The 23,887-nt window shown below is 38.4% G+C and overlaps 1 protein-coding gene across 4 annotated transcripts; it reads left to right on the top strand.

The window, feature by feature from the left end:
- Window positions 1–1,560: 1,560 nt before the first annotated feature.
- Window positions 1,561–23,147, top strand: uba1 (ubiquitin-like modifier activating enzyme 1). Of its 4 annotated transcripts, none has more exons than XM_067371075.1 (26): window positions 1,561–1,692; window positions 9,608–9,724; window positions 9,922–9,980; window positions 10,088–10,256; window positions 11,919–12,053; window positions 12,191–12,297; window positions 12,379–12,469; window positions 12,591–12,723; window positions 14,184–14,281; window positions 14,376–14,522; window positions 14,669–14,845; window positions 14,955–15,062; window positions 15,228–15,308; window positions 15,747–15,899; window positions 16,572–16,737; window positions 16,848–17,044; window positions 17,148–17,212; window positions 17,304–17,499; window positions 18,519–18,593; window positions 18,704–18,905; window positions 19,042–19,130; window positions 19,215–19,307; window positions 19,396–19,587; window positions 19,667–19,768; window positions 22,134–22,234; window positions 22,335–23,147. In XM_067371075.1, exons 2-26 carry the CDS (start codon window positions 9,608–9,610, stop codon window positions 22,468–22,470), a joined length of 3,189 nt encoding a protein of 1,062 aa, XP_067227176.1. In that variant the 5' UTR covers window positions 1,561–1,692; the 3' UTR covers window positions 22,471–23,147. The 4 variants fall into 4 exon arrangements, with proteins under 4 accessions (XP_067227176.1, XP_067227175.1, XP_067227177.1 ...); XM_067371074.1 differs by having other exon boundaries at window positions 1,642–1,781; XM_067371076.1 differs by lacking the exon at window positions 1,561–1,692 and adding an exon at window positions 7,215–7,452 and having other exon boundaries at window positions 18,704–18,893.
- The last annotated feature ends 740 nt before the right edge of the window (window positions 23,148–23,887 follow it).

Below are 23,887 nucleotides of genomic sequence, written 5' to 3'. Positions count from 1 at the left end.
GCTCTTACATCCTTCCAGAAATCATTTACATAATTAAAGCAGAATTTTTGCCATGAGTCTGCTCTCATCATTTGTTCATCTTTACAGACATAATGAACTGCATATTTATATCTAGCATTGGTTAATTTTTTCTGGCCAAGAACAGGCCCCTGTCTGGGCCTACCTGCTAAGTTCCTTAAAGTGTTAGTTCACCCAAAAATGACAATTCTGACATTAATTACTCACCCTCATGCCGTTTAACACGATAAACCCTTCATTCATCTTCGGAACAAAAATTAAGATATTTTTTGATAAAACTAACCCTTTAAATGTTTTCTTAGCTTCAGTATGATATGCAGACACTCCTTTTTCCACCCTGGCTTATTCTTGTCAGTGTATAAAATATGGTCTACCAACCTTATACACAAAGCTGTACCATGAGCAATGTCATTACAATTCACATCTGTACACATAATTGCATCTCTGGGTAATACCACCTCATTCAAAAGGGTATCAGTTTTCGCATGATATGTTATAAGGACATTCTCTTCCGTAAGTTTGGTCCAGTCTAATTTTACCAAGCCGTCCCTCTTAAACTCATAGTTCACCTCAGACAGTCTTTCAATATCAGTAGTCAATAAAATGATACATGATCTAATTATCAGATGTAGATGCCTCATAAAGAATAGATAGATTGTAGAGCAGAATGAGCTTCAGCCTTTCATATGGCGTGCTGCTCATCTTCTCTTGTAGTGGTATATTTGTTTAGTGACACGTGCCTCTCTTAAATGCACTCACTGTCTGTTACAGATGCATTTAACTACCCTGGAATTCCCATTGCTGAAAACATCGTTTAGCAGATTTCCCAATCGTAACATTATTTATCTTTGTGTTTACATACTCTATGCCTGTGATTCGTTTGCACGACCTATTGTCTGTATTGTTAATGTCCTGCAATCTGAGCCTCCTCAGTGCCAAGAAAACACGGCTTTGAAAATGACAAAAGGGCAGTTGACAATGTGGTGTGACATCTTAACTGTTTTTGCACACATTTGCATTTTACATGCATTATTATGTAAGCGGCTTTTATGAGCTCCTTTATTGAAACACATACAAATTTGTATTGCAAAACATTTTATGAATTATAGCATGACTATTTCAAATGATAGCGAGAAGGAAAAACAAATGGTACAATATACACGTTCATATGAATTTTAACCTAAAATCTTGAGGTCGATAATAAAATTCCATGTTCAATACAAAAGCAACTTGACGCACATTTCAATCAATAAAAACTACTATTCCCATAATGCATATCGCAACCCAAGCTTTGGGCGAGTCTATTTTGTAACTAAAGGGGGGATATCAATTGTTAAATTATGATTTCGACAAACTGTATAAAATGTTTTCATTATTTCCACATTACGGTAGTTATAATATATTACTCGAAACGTTTGACATTTGACCATCTATGCAATGCATGTATATGGCGGTCTAACGTGAACACGGGTTTGTGTTATTTCCCTGTATCTTGAATAATAACACAACCTCAACTCAAACTCTGCACATGTTGGTTCTACGCTCATGAACTGAAGAATACTTGCTGAACTGTTAACGGTACAGGGAATAGCCGGTCAGGCAACAGTCCAGCGTCCCCTCACACTGGAAAGTCACGGAGCTCCCGCCACTTCCAGGGATAAAGTTACAGAAACGGTTTGATTTGACCTTTTTGTTGTTTATCTTTTGCCCGCGAGGTATTTCTGTATTCAGTACCGTGGAGAGGCCAAGTAATATCGGATGTGGTGAGTTCTGCATACTTATGTGCCTAGCTAATGCTAACTAGCTAACGTGTCCACAAGAACACAGTTACAGCTAGCCAAAGCCAGGTTTTACCGCTGAAGTCAGCTAGCCAGGCGCAACAATTTGCCTGTAAATTTTAACTGGCCACTTTAGGAACATCCAGCTAACAGCATGCACGAGACAATGCGCTCCATGCGCGCATCACGAGCCGGGGATAAAAGAAACCAACTCATCCTTGCGGAAAAGTTGGCTAGTTCTCCCGTCATATGGTTTAGGTTATTTTTCAGAATTCCTTCATGCTCTGCAAGAAGCTTGTGCTAAGCTAACAAGCTTCGTTTTTGCAGGCTAACGTTATCGCAAAACGTCCTCGCATCGTTTCCAAGAAAGCTAGCCTGGAGAGATAGCGAGGTAATCTGACTGCCTATATATCTGCACAACTGCTTAGATTACAGTCTTTAAAACACACCTCAAGATTTACATTAGGAAAAATAGACTAAATACTGAATCAAACTTGTGGGATATGGGGTACCCGGTCATTGCTTTGCTTTGATTCTCTGGTTAGATCACCCATCATTAAGCCTCAACCTTATATAACCCCGTGCATTGTTAGCATCGATTTGCTATACTGTAAACTGCAGCTTGTTTAAATCCCACAAATCCCCTCTTTAGTACGCATATATCTGAAATCTGAAACTACCATCTTAAGATGGTGTTTTGCAGCGAGCTAACTGGCTCATGCGAAGTGTGAGGTTTTGACTATCAAGTGCAGGTGCGTGAGCGGCAGAAAGATGCGATGCGTTGGGGGTTGTTTACATTATTTGTACCTGCTGTGAAGGTAACTCGCACAGGGGACATTTGCTTCTTTTATGCTCCATATGCGAGAATAAGCGGCCCACTTGGGCCTTTGTCACAAGCATCACCCCATCCCCCAACGCTTATTCCTCTCATTTACAAGAAAGCCCATGCCTAACCCCTCATTTTGGTAGTCATTGCTTTGAAAAGGCATAGTTTTCTTTGGGTTGTTGGTTTAGGGGAGGTAAACTGATCCTTGCAGGGCAATGAGGGAGATTATTCAGAGGTTATGAAAGCATCATTCCATTTAGGTGCATTTAAACTTTGTTATGGCTTTATTTTCCGCCACTCTTTATCCCCATATGCATGCAGGGTGAAATATTTTACCCACTTGGTTTGTGTCAAGTATGTCTGCTCCTTAGTAAAATAGTTGTGACCTACTTTACAGAGTCAGCTGTCAATGAGCAGGTTGTGTGTTTACATTAGGTAGAGTGAATAAGTGCAGGACCTGCTTTAGTGTTTTGGTACATGTCTGTTAAAATATCTCATATAAGTGCTTTTCAGTTCCTCTGGCCATTTTAAAATATTCTGCAAATTTGAATAATTATTTATTGCAAAAAAGGTTTTGCATTCTATAATGTATTGTAATGACTAGAATGCTGCTTTGTCTGACCTGACGGGAGGTTAGTTCATACTGTTTCCCATTACTAGTAATAAATATTCAGTTATTACCAAACTCACATGTACATTTAATTTTGGCTATTATTGTAAATAAAGCATATCTTTACATTACTGTAGCATGAAGTGGCATTGAGAGACATTCACAACAATATTTTTAAAAACGGTGTCTAAATTTATGAGCATAAACATTTTGCATCCACAACAAGATTATAATTGTACTGTTTACATATAGCATTTGAAGAGAGTGTATATAACCCTTAAATGGGCAGGGACATTAAATATCTCAGAAAATGCTTTTGTTATTTTGCAATACAATAGGACTCAAATAATATGTCATATTTTTCCTCAAAACATTGCTTTATATCTTCAGTACTGTTTTTATCTCCCATGTAATTCCTATAGGATTTAAAACGCATTTAAAAGAATGTTCACCCAAAAAAGAAAATTGTCATTTTCTCATCCTTCATGTCATTCCAAAACTGTTTGACTTTCTTCTGCAGAGCATGTTGGTATCCAAATAGTTTTGGTTACCTTTGACTTCCATTTTATGGATAAAAATACATACATTTTTCAAAATAACTTATGTTTCACAGAAAGAAAAAACAGTAGCGGTATTAACATTAAGTGGCATGGTGTCTTATGCACAGAAGCCATTGGCACATGTGCTTGGTGGCACATTCGGTTTTCATTGCCATGTGCCACTAAAACTTGTGATGTGCCGAGGGACAATGTTGTGGAACATGTAATTGTTTGTGACACAAGATCCTAAATAAATAGTCTAATTAAGTGATTTTGAAAAAGTATCAATTAGACGCATTTACAAATCAGTAATATTTTCAAACATGTCAATTTTTGGCACATCTGTATCTGAGTGGCATGTGCCACTGAATGCTATGTAATACCAGTGCCACTGTATGTTGTCGATCACGCAAACTGCCCGTTCTATGAAATGCACAAAATAAATCTACCATGGGTCACTACGAATATCGCATTAAAGGGATAGTTCACCCAAAAATGAAAATTATCCCATGATTTACTCCCACTCAAGCCATCCTAGGTGTATATTACTATCTTCTTTCAGACTAATTTTCAATTTCAATTTATTTATAAAGCACAATTAAACACAACTGCTGTTGACCAATGTGCTGTACAAAATAAAAACGACAGAATCACAAAATAAACGACAGAGCATCGAAACAGGACATCAACATCAATATCAACATCAACATCAACATATTACTATCTTCTTTCAGACTAACACAATCAGAGATATATTTAAAAATATCCAAAGTTTACAATGGTTGTGAATGAGGGGCCGGCGGACGACCGCACACATAATCTGCAAGTCGGGTGGTGTATTTGTTTGCGAGTTAGATGGTAGCACAAACAAGTAATCAGAGTCTAATATTGATCTAAATAAATATAGGTATAATTTAATATGTGGTTAGTGGTTCTCATCTATGGCTTTAAAGGGATAGTTCACCCAAAAATGAAAATTCTGTCATTTACTCACCCTCAAGTTGTTCCAAACCTGTATGACTTTCTTTGTTCTGCTGAACACAAAGGAAGATATTTGGGAAGAATGTTTGTAACCAAGCAGATCTTGCCCCACATTGACTATCATAGTAGGAAAAATAAATACTATGGTAGTCACTGGGGAGCAGAACAAAGATATTTTTGGGTGAACTATCCCTTTTAATATCGCACAAATAGTGTTATGTAACTATATAATAAGGAATGAAACCATTCAATGTTAACATGCATTCTTTCTGGAGATGCCTGAATGTTTTGATAAAGTATTTGACTTACATTTTAATAGACATCTAGTTTAATATAATATATCTACAGACCTACATTACTCTGCATTTTGAAGAGCCAGTGTCGAGGTCCAGCACATTTATGAATGGTTGTTCAGTTTTCATAATGCATTTCAGAATGGTGGGTGTCACTATAATGGTTTGTGGCACTTTTTTCTCTGTTAGTTCACAATATGAAATACTTGGTGTCAATTTGGTGGCACATACCCCTGCTGGTTTCACTTTTAATTGTGGACACCTATCTAAATAGTATATCTTTTTTTAGATTTTTAGTTATCTAAATAGTGACTATTCTTTTATAAAATCAAATGACAGCTGAATTGTCATTCCTATGCAAGTTGAAAAATTATCAAAACTGCATTTACAATATGTATAAAAATACATTGTAAAAATGTATTTAAAAACAACAACAACAATTTTATAATAAATAAAATAAATGCATACAATGGGCCACGAGGCAGATGGTTGGAGGCAGCCTAATGGTTGTAACAATTAACCCTGAGATGTAATAAACCCTATGTTTAAAAGCAACTTCTTATATTATTAAATGACGTTCTTCCGAATAGTGCGTTTTACACCATCTACAATATGCGGCAGACAGTGGCATGTGTCACTAGGCCTGAACCTGTCCTGGAGCACCCCTAGCACTGCACATTTTGTTTGTGTCCCTCATCTAACACACCTGATTCAACTCATCAGCTCATTAGTTGAGACTGCAAGATATGAAATGGGTGTGTTAAATAAGGGAGACATACAAAATATGCAGTGCTGGGGGTGCTCCAGGACAGGTTAGAAAACCCCTAAGCTATTGGAGGTGCCACAACATATGGCGACATGCCAGTGGCACATGATGCAATCCACAAGTTTTAGCGGCACATGCGATTGACAACTGGATGCGCCACTAAGCATAGCAGCATGTGCCAATGGCTTCTGTGCATCAAATGCCATGCCCACTTAAAGGAACACTCCACTTTTTTAAAAAAAAAGGCTCATTTTCCAACTCCCCTAGAGTTCAACAGTTGAGTTTTACCGTTTTCAAATCCATTCAGCCGATCTCTGGGTCTGGCGGTAGCACTTTTAGCATAGCTTAGCATAGTTCATTGAATCTGATTAGACCGTTAGCATCGTGCTTAAAAATGACCAAAGAGTTTTGATATTTTTCCTATTTAAAACTTGACTCTTCTGTAGTAACATCATGTACTAAGACCGACGGAAAATGAAAAGTTGCGATTTTCTAGGCCGATATGGCTAGGAACTATACTCTCATTCCGGCGTAATAATCAAGGAACTTTGCTGCCTTACAATGGGTGCAGCAGACACAATGATATTACACACCGTCTGTGACCCCCTGTTTGCACAGGAAGCATGCCTTACAACCATGGAGACATTTGTGAGACGCGCTGGGTAATATCATTGCGCCTGCTGCACCCATTATAAGGCAGCAAAGTTCCTTGATTATTACGCCGGAATGAGAGTATAGTTCCTAGCCAAATCGACCTAGAAAATCACAACTTTTCATTTTCCGTCGGTCTTAGTACAGGATGTAACTACAGAAAAGTCAAGTTTTAAATAGGAAAAATATCGAAACTCTTTGGTCATTTTTGAGCGAGATGCTAACGGCCTAATCAGATTCAATGAACTATGCTAAGCTATGCTAAAAGTGGTACCGCCAGACCCAGAGATCGGCTAAATGGATTCAAAAACAGTAAAACTCTGCTGTTTAACTCTAGGGTTGGAGTTGGAAAATGAGCATATATTCAAAAAAGTGGAGTGTTCCTTTAATGGTAATACTCAGAAAAAAAGACATTTTTCAAAATAACTTATGTTTTACAGAGGAAGTCATGCCGTTTTGGAAGAACAGTTTTTTGGTTGACTGTCCTTTTGCAGCATGGGCTCAGTGCTTTATCCACAGCATCTTGATAATGTGGTTCAGTTCAATATGCACTTCTGAATATCAATTACAGAACTCTAAAGTCCCGGCATATGCAGTATGCGTACTTGAATTGGGCGGGTTTTCCGTAAAGTCATAGGTAGGGCAGCCAATGGGCGACTGCAGAGGATTGCAGCACTCTTGGCGAGTCCACCTTTTCCTGCTTATCGGAGCAGCTCCGCCCCTGTGCCACAGCTGCCATTTTGGTTTTGTTCCGTTCGCTGAAACAAAACCAGAAACGCGATACAGGCAGGCAGGCAGCAGACTGAACGACACAGTGACTCGGCAGGATAGTGAAGGGGGCTTTCTCACAGCATCTCGCCCAGCGCTGTTCGTGCTGTTGCTGTCCGTTTTCTCCTCGCATCTACATCAGCCCACAATCCGCACCATCTAAGTTAGTTTCACACGAGGAGCGGTTTGCTGACACTGAGAGTGGACTGAGAAGGATTATTGGTAAGAGGCAAACAATTGCACTGTGAGCTAGCTCAGTACAAGCAGCTGTCTGTTTAATAGCGTGTATTTCCTAGCCTTTGCTCGTATAATTGCGCGGTGTTTGATCGGCATAAATCGGATCGTTGTATTTGTGCAGGCGCGGAGTTATTTCATTCACTGGTTAGCATGCGAAGTTGTTACTAGTGAGCTAGGCCTCAGGCTCAGTAAACTGGCTGCACCAACTATTACAAAGCATGTAGCAGGCTAGCAAGCTAGGTGTCTAAGAATGCCCTCGTGTTGCCTGCTAGTTTATCATCCGGTTAAATTGAATCAAATCAGTGATTAGTGGCACGCGACCTGTTTGGATTTCACTTGGCGTGACCGTTTAATTTGACGTTTGATGTCTTGACATACTGCAGATGATTTTTTTTTTTCTGTCTCGTCGAAACGGAAGTGAATAGCTGAAACGTAGCAGGTGTAACCGTTGATGTTTACGTGAAAATCTTAGATTTTTTTTTTTTTTTTGCTTATGTCACGCACGGATTTATTCATGTTTCGGTTTTGCTTGGGTCATCCCAAATCAGAGGGTGGGCACATCAATCTGCTCGTACCGTAATTTTGTTGTGCAAGATTACGTCAAGATATTAAGTTCACTTCGCCATCTGTACACTAATGGAATTTGTTGGTATTCTTCTGATTTTTGTTAAAGGGACAGTTCATCAAAAAAATAAATGGTAATTTTCTTACTGTCACAAATCTGTTTGACTGACTTTCTTCCGGGGGGAAAAATGGAGTTGTCAGGCAGAATGACAGCCTCAGTCATTACTATGGAAAAAATGAAAGTGAATGATTAAGTCATTTTCTGCCTAACAACTCTTTTAATGTTCCTCAAGTCATACAGGTTTAGAACAACATGAGGGTGAGTAAATCATGACATAATTAATATATTTTAGGCGAACTATCCCTTTTACAAAATGAAGTGTCTGTTGACAACGGCACGATTGTATGCGGAACTCACGAGCGCAGTTTGTAGTCATTCTAGAATATACGATGCAATTCAATGGCCGTTGAACTCGAACCAAACTGAACTTCATAATGCTCATTAGTTTCATAGTGGGCTATATATGTGGGTGGATAGGTAACCGTAATGTTATAAGAGTTTGTGCTACACGGAGCAGGTCTTGGGATGTGACATTCACTGCAGTTTTGTTTTAATGAATCAGCGGTTTTGTTAAGCAGAATGGGTGAGCCAATAGATGCTCGAGCCATTCACCATAAACACAACGCTTCTGTCCGCGAGCTATTTATAGCCGAAGAGCTTAATCTTGCGGCAGAAATCAGGCTCTCCTTGTGCTGTGGGAAGACAAACCTTATTGTTGTAAATCCTCACATAAGTTAATTTAATCTAGGTTGGTGCTTTCCTTTTTATTTTATTTTATTTTCATTGTAAAAGCTCATTTAAATGCAGTTATTTGCGAAATATGAGTAGTCTTGTAATAAAACTCTGCCTTTGTTTTATAGACCAGAACTCCCTTTGCCCTTTTGAATGACACTGACTTCACTGCATTGCTGTACAATCAATTTTATACTCTTATAGGAACTGTCCAGTGCTGAAATAAACATTTATCTGTATAAGGAGGGCATATTTTAGCATTCGCCTAACTGTACACATTACGTTTTACACAGATGATCATTTGTTTTCTAGAAGTTGCATTGCTGAAATTTGTGCCTTTTTGTTCCATCTTGGCTGTATACCCAGATCTTAAAACATTTTTGTTCAATAATGAATAAAAGTACAATAAGTAGAGCATATTTTCCTTGTGGTTGCATATTAAATAATGTATTCAAACCATCCGGATGTTGCTATTATTGTTCATTTGCGCCACTGCTTTCCACTTGTTTGTGGGAGTAACACAAGAGCTTTTGGCAAGTCCAACCTAGAGCAAATAACCTGAATGCTTTTAAGCCTCTAAGATGTTAATTGGTTTGTCTAATTAGGGAAACTGATATATTATTCCACCAAAACTAAATGATCTGTCAGATGCTGTTCTTTTAATTTTCTATGTTAGATGTTTAATGTGATCTGCAGTGTTTGTTTGTGTAATATTTAGGCACTTCAAACTCATAATATTTGCTTGAGAAACACAGAGATTGAATTTTCTTTCTTCTCTTTTAGATGTCCAGCTCGCCGCTGTCCAAGAAGCGTCGCGTGTCAGGATCAGAGACGAAGACGGGATCCCACTGCTCCTCCTCTAACTCTGTCAGAACCGAACTGTCCCACACACCAGCTAACGTAGGTTCAAAACAAACTAGTTTGGATATAATTTGGACATCTAGATCATCTAAATCAATATTGATTAATTGATGTGCATTTTTTGGTTAAAATCTTCATTCTTTACTGTGCCTGATTGTTGAAAGGAAGCCTGTTTCATAAGTCATGTGCTTGGTTGTCTATTTATAGTCTGTTAACTGTGGTTTTGGTCTCTGCAGGGCATGGCTAAGAATGGAAATGATGCTGAGATCGACGAGGGTCTGTACTCCAGACAGCTGTGAGTTTGGCCTTCATTTCGGTTTGATGTAGTCTTGTAGTGTTCTTTTTGAGCAAATAAGAGAGACTTGATAACATGAGTGGCTAAATTTAGTATGCGTCTCTCAGGTACGTACTGGGCCATGATGCTATGAAGCGCATGCAGAGCTCCAATGTTCTGATCTCAGGGATGCGAGGTTTGGGTGTAGAAATAGCCAAGAATGTAATTCTGGGCGGAGTCAAGAGCGTCACCCTGCATGACCAGGGTGTGGCCGAGTGGAGGGACCTTTCATCACAGGTCAGTTGTTGATCATGACTCATAATAACTGCAAGTGTGTGAATGCAACACACAGCCACTGCTTGTAAGCTCTGAAAGGAAGCTAAAAATATCTAAACTAAAACAAGCAAGGAAATTAATGCTTTTATTCAGTAAGAGTGCATTAAATTTGTCAAGTTATAGTCATAATATTAGAAAAGATTTCTACTTCAAATAAATGTTGTTCTTTTGAATCATGTTCTGTTCATCAAAGAATCTTGAGAAAAATATCACAAAAATATTAAGAAGCACAACTGTTTTTAACATTGATAATAGTAAGAATTGTTTCTTGAGCAGCATATCAGTATAATTTCTGAAGGATCATGTGACTGAATACTGGAGAAATCATGATGAAAATTCAGCTTTGCAATCACAGGAATAAAATGTATTCAATTATTTAAAATTGTAGTAATATTTCAGAATATTACTGTTTTTACTAGGGGTGTCGCTAGACTAAAATTTCTTGTCGAGGCGAAAAGTAGTCTTGTGATGTTGCCATTGACGGAGTGGTTAGGATGATTTGGAAAGAATATGCCACCGCTACGTTTACATTACGCCTCCACAGTCATTTTGCTTTGTATTTAAATAAAAAAACATTTAATTCAGTTGGATAACAGTCGCCGCCGTTCCATATTCACAGAGTACGTGCAATCGTGAAAGTGAAAGTAAACGCGAGCGCGTATTCAAACGCGATTTCAATACCCCACATTTTGAAAGCGGCTCCCTGATGAATACAGATATCTCTCAATATGAAAGCTATTTTAGGTTGTAATCATCTCTTAGCTCTGTATCAAAGAACAGTTTGGTCTTATTTGCACTTTGAATATTGAGAGAATGTGATTATGGTTGCACTTATTGTAAAGTGTTACCATAAAAATGAATAACTGTTTTCTCTTAATCTTAAGCACAAACAATAAGGTTTCTTTTGTTAACATTAGTTAATGCACTGTGAACTATCATGAACTAACAATGAATGACTATTTTTATTAACTAACATAAACAAAGATTAATAAATACTGTAGCAAATATATTGCTCATTGTTAGTTGATGTTGGTTAATACATTAATGTTAATAAATGAGACCTTATTGTAAAGTGTTAATGTTTTTATTTATGCTGTTTTTATTTCTATGATAAGTTTGTGGAAAGGAGTTCAGTTAGGAGGTCAAAAGTTGTAGAAGCTCATAAATCATGTACAGTAAGGTCTGAAGAGACTGAAATCATACAGAAGAGAAGTCAGTCAGTTGAGTTTGTGGCAAAACCTTTTACAGTACTTGAGTATTGTTGTTTTTTTACTGCATATGATAATTCATACTCAGAAAGTAGAACTGAAATGACATTGATTACAAGATGATTAGTTAAAAAAACATTTCAAATACATCTGCAGAATATTTTTTCCAGTCATGTATTTCACCGTCTCATCTAGCGACACCCCTAGTTTTTACTGCATTTTGCAGCCTTGGTGAGCCAGACACTTTTCAAAAAAAAGTTTTTTAAAACCGACCCCACACTTTTGAATAGCAGTGATTGTCTTAAATTAAGACAGGATTATATAATACAAATATTAATAAAAATGAAACAGCAGTGTAATATTAATAGTAGTAGTAGTAGTAGTAGTAATAAAAAGTGTTTGTTACATGTTTTAGTTTTACCTCCGTGAAGAGGATCTTGGGAAGAACCGTGCAGATGTCAGTCAGATTCGACTGGCAGAACTGAACAGCTATGTGCCTGTAACCTCCTACACTGGCGCCCTCACCAATGAATACCTGACCCAGTTTCAGGTACTGCCATTATTCTCCACTGGACTAACACCTGAACACATGGACTAAATCCTACTTTTTCCACATACATATGGAATTTTGTATTAGTTTTAACCAAATTTGAATGAGTTGCCTGAAAGGTGTTTGTATTTGACCAGGTTGTTGTGCTCACCAACTCCAGCCTCGATGAGCAGACACGCATCGGGGAATTCTGCCACAGTGATGGCATCAAGTTGATCATTGCAGACACACGTGGGCTGTTTGGGTAAGAATATCCCCTTTGATTTGTGTGCAGTTATTCATGTTTTTTGGATAATATTCTCATGTATGTTATGTGTTTGAATAGGCAACTATTCTGTGATTTTGGGGAGGAAATGTTAGTGTTTGACAGCAATGGTGAGCAACCGTTGAGCGCCATGATCTCAATGATCACAAAGGTAAAAGCCTGTGTGACGGTAACATTAAGCCTTGTTTATTGTAGAGTCAGAATGAATCAAGTGTCACATTGTCGTTTGTTAAATTTCTTTTGCTCTCTTTGCCTTGTGTGTGTGTGAAAAGGACAGCGCTGGTGTGGTTACGTGTCTGGATGAAGCACGACATGGATTTGAGAGTGGAGACTACGTAACTTTCACAGAAGTGCAGGGCATGACAGAACTCAATGGTTGTGAACCAGTAGAGATCAAGACACTGGGTGAGTCATCAGGGGTTTTCTTGCCGTTACAGACCCAGGAACACCCACCCAGATTCTGTTAGCCCAGGAACCCCCAGAATACAAAACCCCCAGAATACAATCTCAACCCTTTTGACTTGAAGCCCTTCAAGTTTCAGAATTCCAAGAGTTTTAATTGCTGGGTGTTCAAACATTACTCTTTTTAACCAGTAAATTTACATTACTCTTCTAGTCATTCTGTATTTACTTGCTCACAAAATATTTTAGTGTTCTGAATAACTGCAAAATATTTGTTATATAAATGCATATGTCATTTTAAGATTTTATTAATGTTCATAACCAGACTTGAAATCGCACATAAAAGTAGGCTCCCTCATATGTTCAGAATTGTTTTGTCTTATGTAAAATAAGACATTAAATAGTCATTTTGAGTTTTCCATGGAAGTTTAACCCTACACACTGTATAATGCTTAATTGAGCATTAGCTGGAAATCTATCTATTTATCTATATATATATATATATATATATATATATATATATATATATATATATATATATATATATATATATATATATATATATATATATTATTTTTAATAGTAATTATTTTTTTATAAAAAGTCAGTGTACATCTTTTCTACAGACACCTGATTAAACACTTGTTGTAGATGATACAAAATGGCTAAATAATCAACTATTGAATGTCACTTAGCAAAATAATTGAATAAGCAAAGAGCTTGACAAACTTCAATGTTCAAACTGTTCAGTGGATTCTTCTTTGCCTTTATCATCTTCCTCACTTTGTCAAAACCATATGCATCTGTGTCTTCATCCTGGCAAATTTACAACCTTTTCAGACGTCTGGAGACATCTAGTTGTTATGACAGCTTTTAACTGCTTTTTATGTTGGCCTACTTTTTAAAATGTAACTGGTTCAGCATGAGACAACAAGCGTCAATAACTTAAGCAACTGATCACATCAGTCAACTACCTCTTTCCTGAAGGAACAGGATCTTATGAATGACAGAAATAACATCCTGGAGTCTAGTGGTGCTTTTTTTTCCACTGCGTTTCCCGAAAGCATCGTTGGTGAGCCATGGTCGTAAGTCCCATTGAACTCTATTGGTAACGACGGAACTTGCGACCATAGTTCGCTTTGGGAAACACACCCCTGCTCGGCTCGGTACAGCATGGCTTGGCTCGGCTCGCTTTATTTTCGGTTTGGTTTTCTGTTGCAATTTAGTACCGCTTCAAAGTGGGTGGGATTATAGACTGATCATATAGTTGCGCGGCACGCTTGGAACCTCCACCGAGCCATACCGAGCTGTCCCATGCAGTGGGAAAAAGCCAAAGTGAGCCGTACTGAACCATAACATGCAGTGCTGCATGGAACATTTTATTACTGTTAAAGTGTGCCATTAACCGTACACCATTGAAGGTCAGTGGGCTGTTTTATATGACTGATGTCCTCTGTCTTCAGGTCCTTACACCTTCAGCATCTGTGACACAAGCTCATTCTCAGACTATGTGCGAGGTGGTATTGTCACGCAAGTGAAGATGCCTAAGAAAATTGCCTTTGTAAGTTGATACCCCTGCTGAGACTAACAATATGGAAATCATGTAAAGTGAATATTTTACTGGATTTCAAATGCACGCATCTTTCTTTGCCCAGAAATCCCTGTCCTCCTCCATGGCCGAACCAGAGTTCATGCTGACTGATTTTGCCAAATTTGATCGTCCAGGCCAACTGCACGTGGGCTTTCAGGCGCTTCATGCATTTGAGAAGAAGCACAGTCGCCTACCGAAGCCTTGGAGTCAGGTGAAGACTTGTTATTTTTGTGTAGCCAGATTTCTGTCAACTGCTAATGGAGGAATCCACGTTCAAGCTTATTCTGGCCAAGAACTAATATATCTGCTCATACTCAGTGACTCAGCAATGATCTCTTTCTCTCTGTACTGCTGCAGTCGGATGCGGACGAGTTTGTGATTCTTGCTGAAGAGGTGAACGCTGCACAGACCGGATCTGCCAAGCAGGAGCAGCTGGACCAGGCAATCATCAAAAAACTGTCCTGTGTGGCTGCTGGAGACCTGGCACCCGTCAATGCCTTTATTGGTGGGCTTGCTGCCCAGGAGGTTATGAAGGTAATACAGTCTCCCATTATAGCTTCGGATCAATGAGATATATCAGGAACGTTTTGCATTAGCCTCATCTGTCATGGTCTGTTAAATGTTTTTTCTCTCATCTGCTCAGGCCTGCACAGGAAAGTTTATGCCCATCATGCAGTGGCTGTATTTTGATGCTGTGGAGTGCTTACCTGAGGTTGAGGATGTCGTCCTTACAGAGGAAGAGTGTGCACCTGTGAGTGCCTCTTGTCAATCACCTTCATTTTGCAAGATATTTCCATGTCTTCAGTGTTTGTTTGATATTAGTGGAGTTGACATTAGCAGAACTGAACAGCAGCACACTCAGAAGATTGTGGGTTTCATACAAAGAATAATTCATTCAATCATCTGTTTTCTACAGAGGAATTGCCGGTATGATGGCCAGATTGCTGTCTTTGGATCCAAGCTGCAGGAGCTGTTAGCCAAACAGCGATATTTTCTGGTGAGGAGCTGAGACTGGTCATTTATCAAGATGGGAGACAATTACACCATGCCAATTATGCAATTGCACCATGCTTGCTTTTTCCCTGAAGTTATATTGAGCCAATCAAACAAAATTGCTGTTATTGTAAACTTGTAAAAAAAAAAAATTGAAATATTAGATGGAAAAACTAAAACTTGTTTCAGTTAGGCAATGTTTCTAATTTTATTTTGAGTTGATGTACTAAAATTACTAACTTAAAACTTAAAAAAAATAAATAAAATCTGTTTAGAAGTATAAATGACAAAAGAACTTTACAAAATTACTATAAAATTAAGCTAAAAAAAAGTATAACACAAGCTAATTTAAAATACTAACAACTATAATGGTTTATAAATTAAAATAACACTGCTTTAGTCTTTGAAGTGTTCATTTTAGTGACTTATTTCTTGTATTCAGGTTGGTGCTGGAGCCATTGGCTGTGAGCTGCTGAAAAACTTTGCCATGATGGGCTTGGCCAGTGGTGATGGGGAGGTCATAGTCACTGACATGGACACCATAGAGAAGTCCAATCTCAATCGACAGTTCCTCTTCAGGCCCTGGGATGTCACGGTGAGATTGACCTGACACATTATTAGACTGAAGGAGGATAGAATTTAGGGGAGAACTTGATTATGGTGTAATCTGTGCACATTGTTTGATTTTGGCCATGTGAGACAAATTTTGTGAATCCTAAAAGATTGCTCTGATTCGCCAAAATCTGAAGTCTTTGAGCACTGATTTGACATGTTCGCCAGTAGCCGATAAATGACCATTGCGAGCAAATTTGACATTCTGTCAGAAGATATGACGTACAATCCTGGAGTGTGACTTCTACGACAACCGTCAAATCAAAAACCAATAGGAGCACAGAACTTGACGCAGTTAGCGAGACAACAAAACACCGCTTGCTCCACACACGTCTTTGTTTTTTTTCCAGTTTTCTTTTCAAGAAAAGCCATGATCAAAATTTACCTGAGATTGTTTTTATTTGCTGTCCACCATTTCTATCCTGCATGTAAATGCGTCTCACAGTCACCCAACGGCTTGATGTAAAACTCCGGACGAATCTTCTTGCATACGTCCATTTTTACCGCTGCTTGACTGCCGTACAATCTGACATTAATGACAACTGAGATTCTACAGTGGGGATCATGTTCATACAGTTTTACAAGCAACATCCATAAATCATACAGCGTGCACCCGGCTTATGGTTGCTGATGACTTTGTTCCTCCTTTGAGCAGAAGATGAAGAGCGAGACCGCAGCTGCAGCCGTGAAGCAGATGAACCCGACAGTCCGAATCACCGGCCATCAGAACCGTGTAGGGCCGGACACAGAGAAGGTCTATGATGATGACTTCTTTGAAAGCCTTGATGGAGTGGCAAATGCTCTTGACAATGTAGATGCCCGTAAGTAAGAGTTTTAGAAAGTAAAGCGGCTGGTCACGTAGGTCACTTTAAAATGTAACGGTCAAATAGCTGCTTGTGTGAAATCAACTGGGCATGCTTTGATTTTCCAGGTATGTATATGGACCGGAGATGTGTGTACTACCGTAAGCCATTGCTGGAGTCTGGTACTCTAGGCACCAAAGGGAATGTGCAGGTGGTCATTCCCTTCCTGACAGAGTCCTACAGCTCCAGCCAGGATCCTCCAGAGAAGTCCATTCCTATCTGCACGCTCAAAAACTTCCCAAATGCAATCGAACACACCCTCCAGGTAACAAGTAATATTGTGATAAACTTCTGTTGTCTTGAGGCTTAAGTACTTTCATTGACCTGAACTGACCTTTTACTGTTTATCCATCCTCTCACTCTCTTAGTGGGCTCGTGATGAGTTTGAGGGACTTTTCAAGCAGCCTGCTGAAAATGCCTTGCAGTATCTGACGTAAGTTCCCGTCACCTTAAACAACCCTGTAAATTTGCCACTCATGGTGCTGTCAGTCATTTTAAGATGTAATATTCATATCCCTCCCCAGAGACCCAAAGTTTATGGAGCGCACTCTGAAGCTCCCTGGAGCTCAGCCATTGGAGGTGCTGGAGGCAGTATACAAGAGCCTGGTGACAGACAAACCACGCAACTGGGAAGACTGTGTAGCTTGGGCTCGCAACCACTGGCAGTGTCAGTATAACAACAACATCCGTCAGCTACTGCACAATTTCCCTCCAGACCAGGTGAGGCCTGCCTGTTCTCATTTTATCAGCTCTCAGTGGACTATGCTTTCATTTTCTGAACTTTAAAGAGTCAATGACATGACACTTTCCTATTAATCTGATTAGATTTATTTATTCAAATACATTAAAATGTTATTTATACATACATTGATTTGAATAAGCATCTTTTATTAGGTTTTATCATGCTTATTTAAATTTCTAAAAACATTTAATTGAGGCCTTAAGTCTTTTCAGTGATGTAGCCTTTGGCGATGTTGAGGTGTCTTTAAAATTCTATCTGACATACCCTGTTACCCCAACGGTTAAAGAGACTTGCTACAAAATCCTGTTCAGGATAAATCCATAGTGGAATTTTTACAGAAGAGTTTTTAGTTTGTTCTTACTTTCCTGAAACTTTTGAAAGGCTTTTACTACTGTAATTTTTACCTGTACATTTTGGGTTAATGGTTTTTAATTGGATTTTAGTTAAAAATAGTCATATTTATTCCTTTAGTTTTAGGAGATACTATATTTTTGAAGAATATGTTGAATCCCCTTTTTAAGTGCTGTCCTGGTTTACATCTTTAAGTCATGAGTCCATTCCATTTCAAATCTTGCTTTTTTTGCATGTTAGTAAGTATGATGTGCCTTTTTATGTAGGTATGATCTCTGTCCAGCTTTGTAAATGTGCAATAAAAAATGTAAAAAAGATTGTAAAATTATTTATAATGTTAAATAACATTTAAAATAATTTACATTTAAAAAAATTACGGTGTTTTAATGTTGCAGACCATTTTCTTTTGAAAGTAGTTTTATCTCGTAAATCTTTATCATTTACGTGCTTTAAACAAACGCTGCCCAAGAACACTTCGAAGATATTGCTTCCAGCACATCAACCCCCCCCCACCCCCCGATGTTCTCCAAATGTCCCTGTTAAAAAAAACGCTACTTTATAATAAGATAAAGAGAAAATGGGGTTAATTTCCATGATTTTACTACTTTATTGAACATTATTGTAATATCTACCTCTCTTTGTCCAGCTTACCAGCTCTGGGGCACCATTCTGGTCCGGCCCAAAAAGATGTCCTCATCCATTAGAATTCAGCACTAACAACGTAAGTTTTCACTGTTTGAAGACTCAAAAAAAAAAAAAAAAAAAAAAAGAACTCCTTTTGAAATTACATACAAAAAATAAGAGCGATTTTGATATTATTGTGATTGGCAGGATCTTCACATGGACTACATTATGGCAGCAGCTAACTTATATGCCCAGTCATATGGCCTGCCAACCTCAAATGACCGCCCAGCTCTGACCAAGCTGCTGCAAGAAATTAAAGTGCCTGAGTTTACACCCAAGTCAGGAGTCAAGATCCACGTGTCTGATCAGGAGCTGCAGAGTGCCAATGCATCAGTCGGTAAGAGAAGAGGTGATTGACAACACTTGGGTGGGCGTGGATTTGAAACAATATTTGAAAAAGTGTAAAAAGACACTAAAGCAAATGCAAGGTTTTACTGTCCTTGCATTGCTCATTCTATTATTGATGCAACTTGGTCTCTTTTCAGATGACTCTAGGCTTGAAGAACTGAAGACACTGTTGCCTTCTGTAGAAGCGACCTCTCAGTTCAAGCTCTGTCCCATTGACTTTGAAAAGGTGCCGCTTATAACTCAACCCCAATTTCCTGGCCAGTAGAACTTCTGAACTTAGTTAAAATGCTAATTATGTTCTCTTCCTCAGGATGATGACACAAACTTCCATATGGACTTCATTGTAGCGGCTTCTAATCTGAGAGCGGAGAACTATGACATTCCTCCTGCAGATAGACATAAGGTGAGAGGGCAAGTGAAATGGTTTCTCAACTGTCTTGGGAGTTAAATCCCATCATTGCAGATCCTCACCTTTAGTTTTCTTATTTCAGAGCAAGCTCATTGCTGGAAAAATCATTCCAGCCATCGCCACAACGACAGCTGCTGTGGTGGGTCTGGTGTGTCTGGAGCTGCTGAAGATTGTTCAGAAACACAAGAAGCTTGAGTCCTACAAGAACGGCTTCATGAACCTTGCTCTACCTTTCTTTGCCTTCTCTGAGCCCATAGCTGCCCCCAAGCACAAGGTACGCTGCAGCATTCTCCATTACAGCAGCATCACTTTAAATGACTAAACTAGTCTGACATTCTTGCCTTCTTTCACAGTACTACGAAATTGATTGGACACTTTGGGACCGTTTCGAGGTGAAGGGCATTCAGCCCAATGGAGAGGAAATGACACTCCGACAGTTCTTGGACTATTTCAAGGTAATGTTTGATGCTCATTGTTGAGATGTTTGAAGAAACAAGGGATGGGCACTGAAGTTGATTTATTAATTTGAGTACTTGACAGATAAATCAACAGATTTCTTTGTTGAAGGGACTATCCTGGACTAGGCTTGCTGCGATAGTCTGTGTTACCGGTGTTCAGCCGCAACACTAGTTACATCACTTGTCCATCACGGCACCGCCCACCACACCGTTGTTTAGATGTTTTTTTATTTTTATTTTTTATAGTAATAAAAATCTTTTGGTTCAGTTAGAGAACAGACAATACAATTTAAAAACTGAACGCATCTGCTCAATTCAGTGTGAGCGAACAAAAGTCGCAACACATCAGCAGCAGGATTCAGATTTCACCTAACTTCACCCATTTCACCTCACTCCTGACTGACAAGATGATGGCAGAAGATTTGGTTTCAAAGCAAAATGTAAAAGCGCCTCTTTAAGCGAGTTTGTCATTGTACTGTTTTGTTGTTTGTTTTCATTAAGAATAATAATGAACCCACCATTCAAGCAATTGCTGCCCCGAATTGCTGCTAATTCGAACGTAAAATGTCTTCCTGAATACCATCACTATTGTCAACGTGACACTGATTTCATAAAACAGTTAAACAAGTAGTTAATATCAAGTCACTTACATTTTAGAAGGAACATTGACTGTTTTTTGTTCCGTTTCAGCAGTGAAAATAGTTCCAAATAAACATCACAGCAGCAAACCATTTTTTTTTTTTTACTGTGTTTTTGAGTGATTCAGCGTTTTGAACAAATCGGTTGAGTCAATGATTCAGTGACCCATTCATAAACATAATCACGAATGAAACATAATCATGAATGAATCAGCCTTTTGAACAAATCATTTGAATGAATGACTTGCGTATTAAGATGGTTACTTGCCACCTACTGGCGGTTTACTATCATTTTCACTCCAACATTTCTTAGTATTTTCAAAAAATATTTAAAACGATCTAACATTTTTGACAATTTGATTTGATAGCCCTGTTGTGTGGTATTCTAATTATTCGCCCCTTATAAAAGTAAAAAAAAAAAAGGGTAAATATCACAAATATGCAGATTTAAATGTCAAAACTGCAATATTCTAAAAGAATATTCAGAATAAAGAATATTGCTTCAGAATAAATTTTATATTTACACCACACAAAAATCTATTTCCGGACAAGCAACTTTTTTTTACTCGGCCAAGTAAATGATCGATTTTACTTCTCCATGACAAGGCTTAATGTTGAGCCCTGCATGTAGTCTAATGCTGCGTTCACACCGAACGCATTTGGGGTGTCAAATTCGCACCAAACACGTTAAGTTGGACGCTTGAACATTTTGAAGTCAGACACTTCAGACGCGTGTAAAATTCAATCTAAACAGTGTGTTCAGACGCGAATTCGAATCACAGTAGGGACTTCCATCTCTATCTGCACAGATCCTCTGAATAAACAATCTCGTCAGTTGGAAACCTGTAGCGGCAATTTAACTCTGTTATGCCGGCCGACTTTTGCTAGCTAGAAGGTGGGCTAGTATCAACGGCTAAAATCATGCAAAAAGTTTTACAACTAACCAGATTGTCCGATTTCTTCGCTTATTCTCTTCCAGGCAAGGTCCTTTTTATTCCTGTCTCGATAAAGATATAATGACACATCACAGAGCTCAGGGTGGCCACACAAAGCGACATCTTTGTTCTGGTCTCCGGCATCACTGATCACATCATAAACACGTTACTACCAAAGCAGAGTCCCTGATTGGTTAACGCGCCGCGAATTTACACCAAGTTCAGATTTTTCAACTCGGGCGTTTGGACGTCAGATGCTCAATTCGCGTCAGACGCGTGAACGCTCAATTTGCGCCATGCCATTCGCGTGTCAACGGCCGATTTGCGCCGCGCTAGATGCTTGATTCGCTCCGCAGGACACCTAGACGTGCGTTTACATTGACTTAACATGTAAATCAGATGCCCCAGACGCGTTCGGTGTAAACGCAGCATTAATGGACCGCATTTCAGTCACTATTTCATATTGTCTTAATTTGTATTAAATCAAAACAGAATCCTGAAGAAAAAAAAAATTAATAGCCATATTTGGAAAAAAAAGATTTCAGAAATGGAAGCTGAACTCTTAAAGTCTACGTGTAACCAAATATGTTGTTTACATAAATTCTCAAGCAAATGTGTTGAATGCATTTCATTCTCCATTAAAGCTATGACATGAATATTGTGATTAAATATTGATGTAGAATGGCATGTGAAAAAAATAGTGAAATTAGGCCATATCACCCAGCACTCTCTCTCTTGTATAAACAGGCAAACTTGCATCTTTTTAATCACACTCTGTTCTTCCTTCAGAATGAACACAAACTGGAGATCACTATGCTCTCTCAGGGAGTTTCCATGCTCTACTCTTTCTTCATGCCCGCGGCCAAGCTTAAAGAAAGGCTGGAACTGCCGTGAGTTTGTTTTTCGTATGTTTTTAGACATAGAATTATAATCATAATCGCATATAGAATTGAAGAAAATTACATTCTTTAACTTTGTTTTGCTCTATAGGATGACTGAGATTGTGACCAAGGTGTCCAAGAAGAAACTGGGGAAGCATGTTAAAGCACTAGTTTTTGAGCTCTGCTGCAATGATGACACAGAAGAGGATGTTGAGGTCCCCTATGTCAGATACACCATCCGCTGAGAGGGCTGTTGGGGTAGGGAAGGGGACGTGTCGGAGGAGGGAGAGGGCAGCCCACTGGGAATGGGGAGCATCAGTATGCTTGGAGAGCCCAAAGAGAAATCCAACTTTTTTTTTTTAATTGAAAAATATAAGTATTAAATCTCAAACACCCCCTCTTTCTCTATTGGTTGAGCTCTCAAGGGTATGAATTAATCAGGCTGGTTATCATTTGGAATATGGGGAGCATGTGAATCTTTTGGCTGTAACTTATTTGAACTGGTTGTTGTAACACGGCTTCAGTGTATGAATTAATCTGTACACCGATTGTCACTCCCTCCCTCTGAATCATCTTTTTCGCACTGATCTCTGTTTTTGTCCTCATGATACATTTCTGGGCAGCACCATCTTGCTTTGTATTCTGGAGAAAAATATTGACTAATGCCAAAAAATGGAGTACAAAGGAAAAATATCAGTTATGTTCGCTTAATTTTTTAATCGCTGCCTTGGCTTGATGTCACGTTTAAATGTAACTTGAAATGCTCTTTTTGGCCAAGGTCTTGGAGCGAGTTGGTCCACTTTCTGAACTCCTGCTCTCCCATAGGTCCAGTGGGAATATCCCTCTGCCTCTCTGGCTTCTGTATGGGTTGGGTTCAGGAACTTGCACATAACTTTTTTTTTTTTTTTTTTTTTTTTTTTTCCCTCCCCATTTTTTTTTCTTTCTGGTGTACACCTTGTAGAACATAAACTCTGTATTCTTTCTACTTTGTTAAACTCCAAAAAACAAAACAAACAAAAAAAAAAAACATTACAGTACAAAAAAAGTGATTTTACTCTGTAATGGGAGCACTTAGTGTGTTAGTGAATAAAGTTGAAAACATTTCCTTGCTTTATTGTCTTTTCTTTGCTATTGTTGTTTTTAAAATGTATCTATAAAGTTAATAAAAAGAATCTGCAGTTAAGCAAACTGGTTATCAGGAATATTTCAGTGTTTCTGTCACAAAGCTGCACAGTACACATTCAATCCAGAGTATTTTTTTTTTATAGAAAGAAAAATCAAAATATAAAATATCTGCCACTTAAAAACATTTTCGTAATCTTTGTTAAAATATTTCACAACAATAATAAATAGCAGAAATAAATAGTCTGGGTCAACATTTGATTAGGATCAAGGCTTTGAATGAATATAGATAATAGAATTTAATCCAACTGTTGACTGTTTTTATGCGCTGTATTGTGAGTCAATCCACTTAAACTGGACCACTTCATGACATGAACCTTTTTTGTTTAAATTTCCTCCAGTTTGGCCGTTACACTGCTCTGAGTCACTGTCTTATTGAAAATTATCCAACTCCCACTTGCCTTGCAAATTACAGCACATTGTTTTTTCATACGAGTTGAAACTTGTCCCTCTTTTTGTATTGATTTATCTCAACCCTGC

The sequence above is a fragment of the Chanodichthys erythropterus genome, chromosome 20 (genome assembly GCF_024489055.1).
Source record: "Chanodichthys erythropterus isolate Z2021 chromosome 20, ASM2448905v1, whole genome shotgun sequence".
In the NCBI taxonomy this organism is placed as follows: Eukaryota; Metazoa; Chordata; class Actinopteri; order Cypriniformes; family Xenocyprididae; genus Chanodichthys; species Chanodichthys erythropterus.
Note: the sequence above shows the minus strand (reverse complement) of the source record. Positions and strands in the feature narration are given on the sequence as shown.

What these genes read in the sequence shown, in the direction of transcription:
- uba1 (XM_067371075.1), top strand. Translation starts at nt 9,608, where the DNA reads ATGTCCAGCTCGCCGCTGTCCAAGAAGCGTCGCGTGTCAGGATCAGAG. An exon ending in TGCCTAAGAAAATTGCCTTT is followed by an intron (nt 14,282 to 14,375) that starts GTAAGTTGATAC and finishes TTCTTTGCCCAG; the next exon opens with AAATCCCTGTCCTCCTCCAT. An exon ending in CCAAACAGCGATATTTTCTG is followed by an intron (nt 15,309 to 15,746) that starts GTGAGGAGCTGA and finishes TCTTGTATTCAG; the next exon opens with GTTGGTGCTGGAGCCATTGG.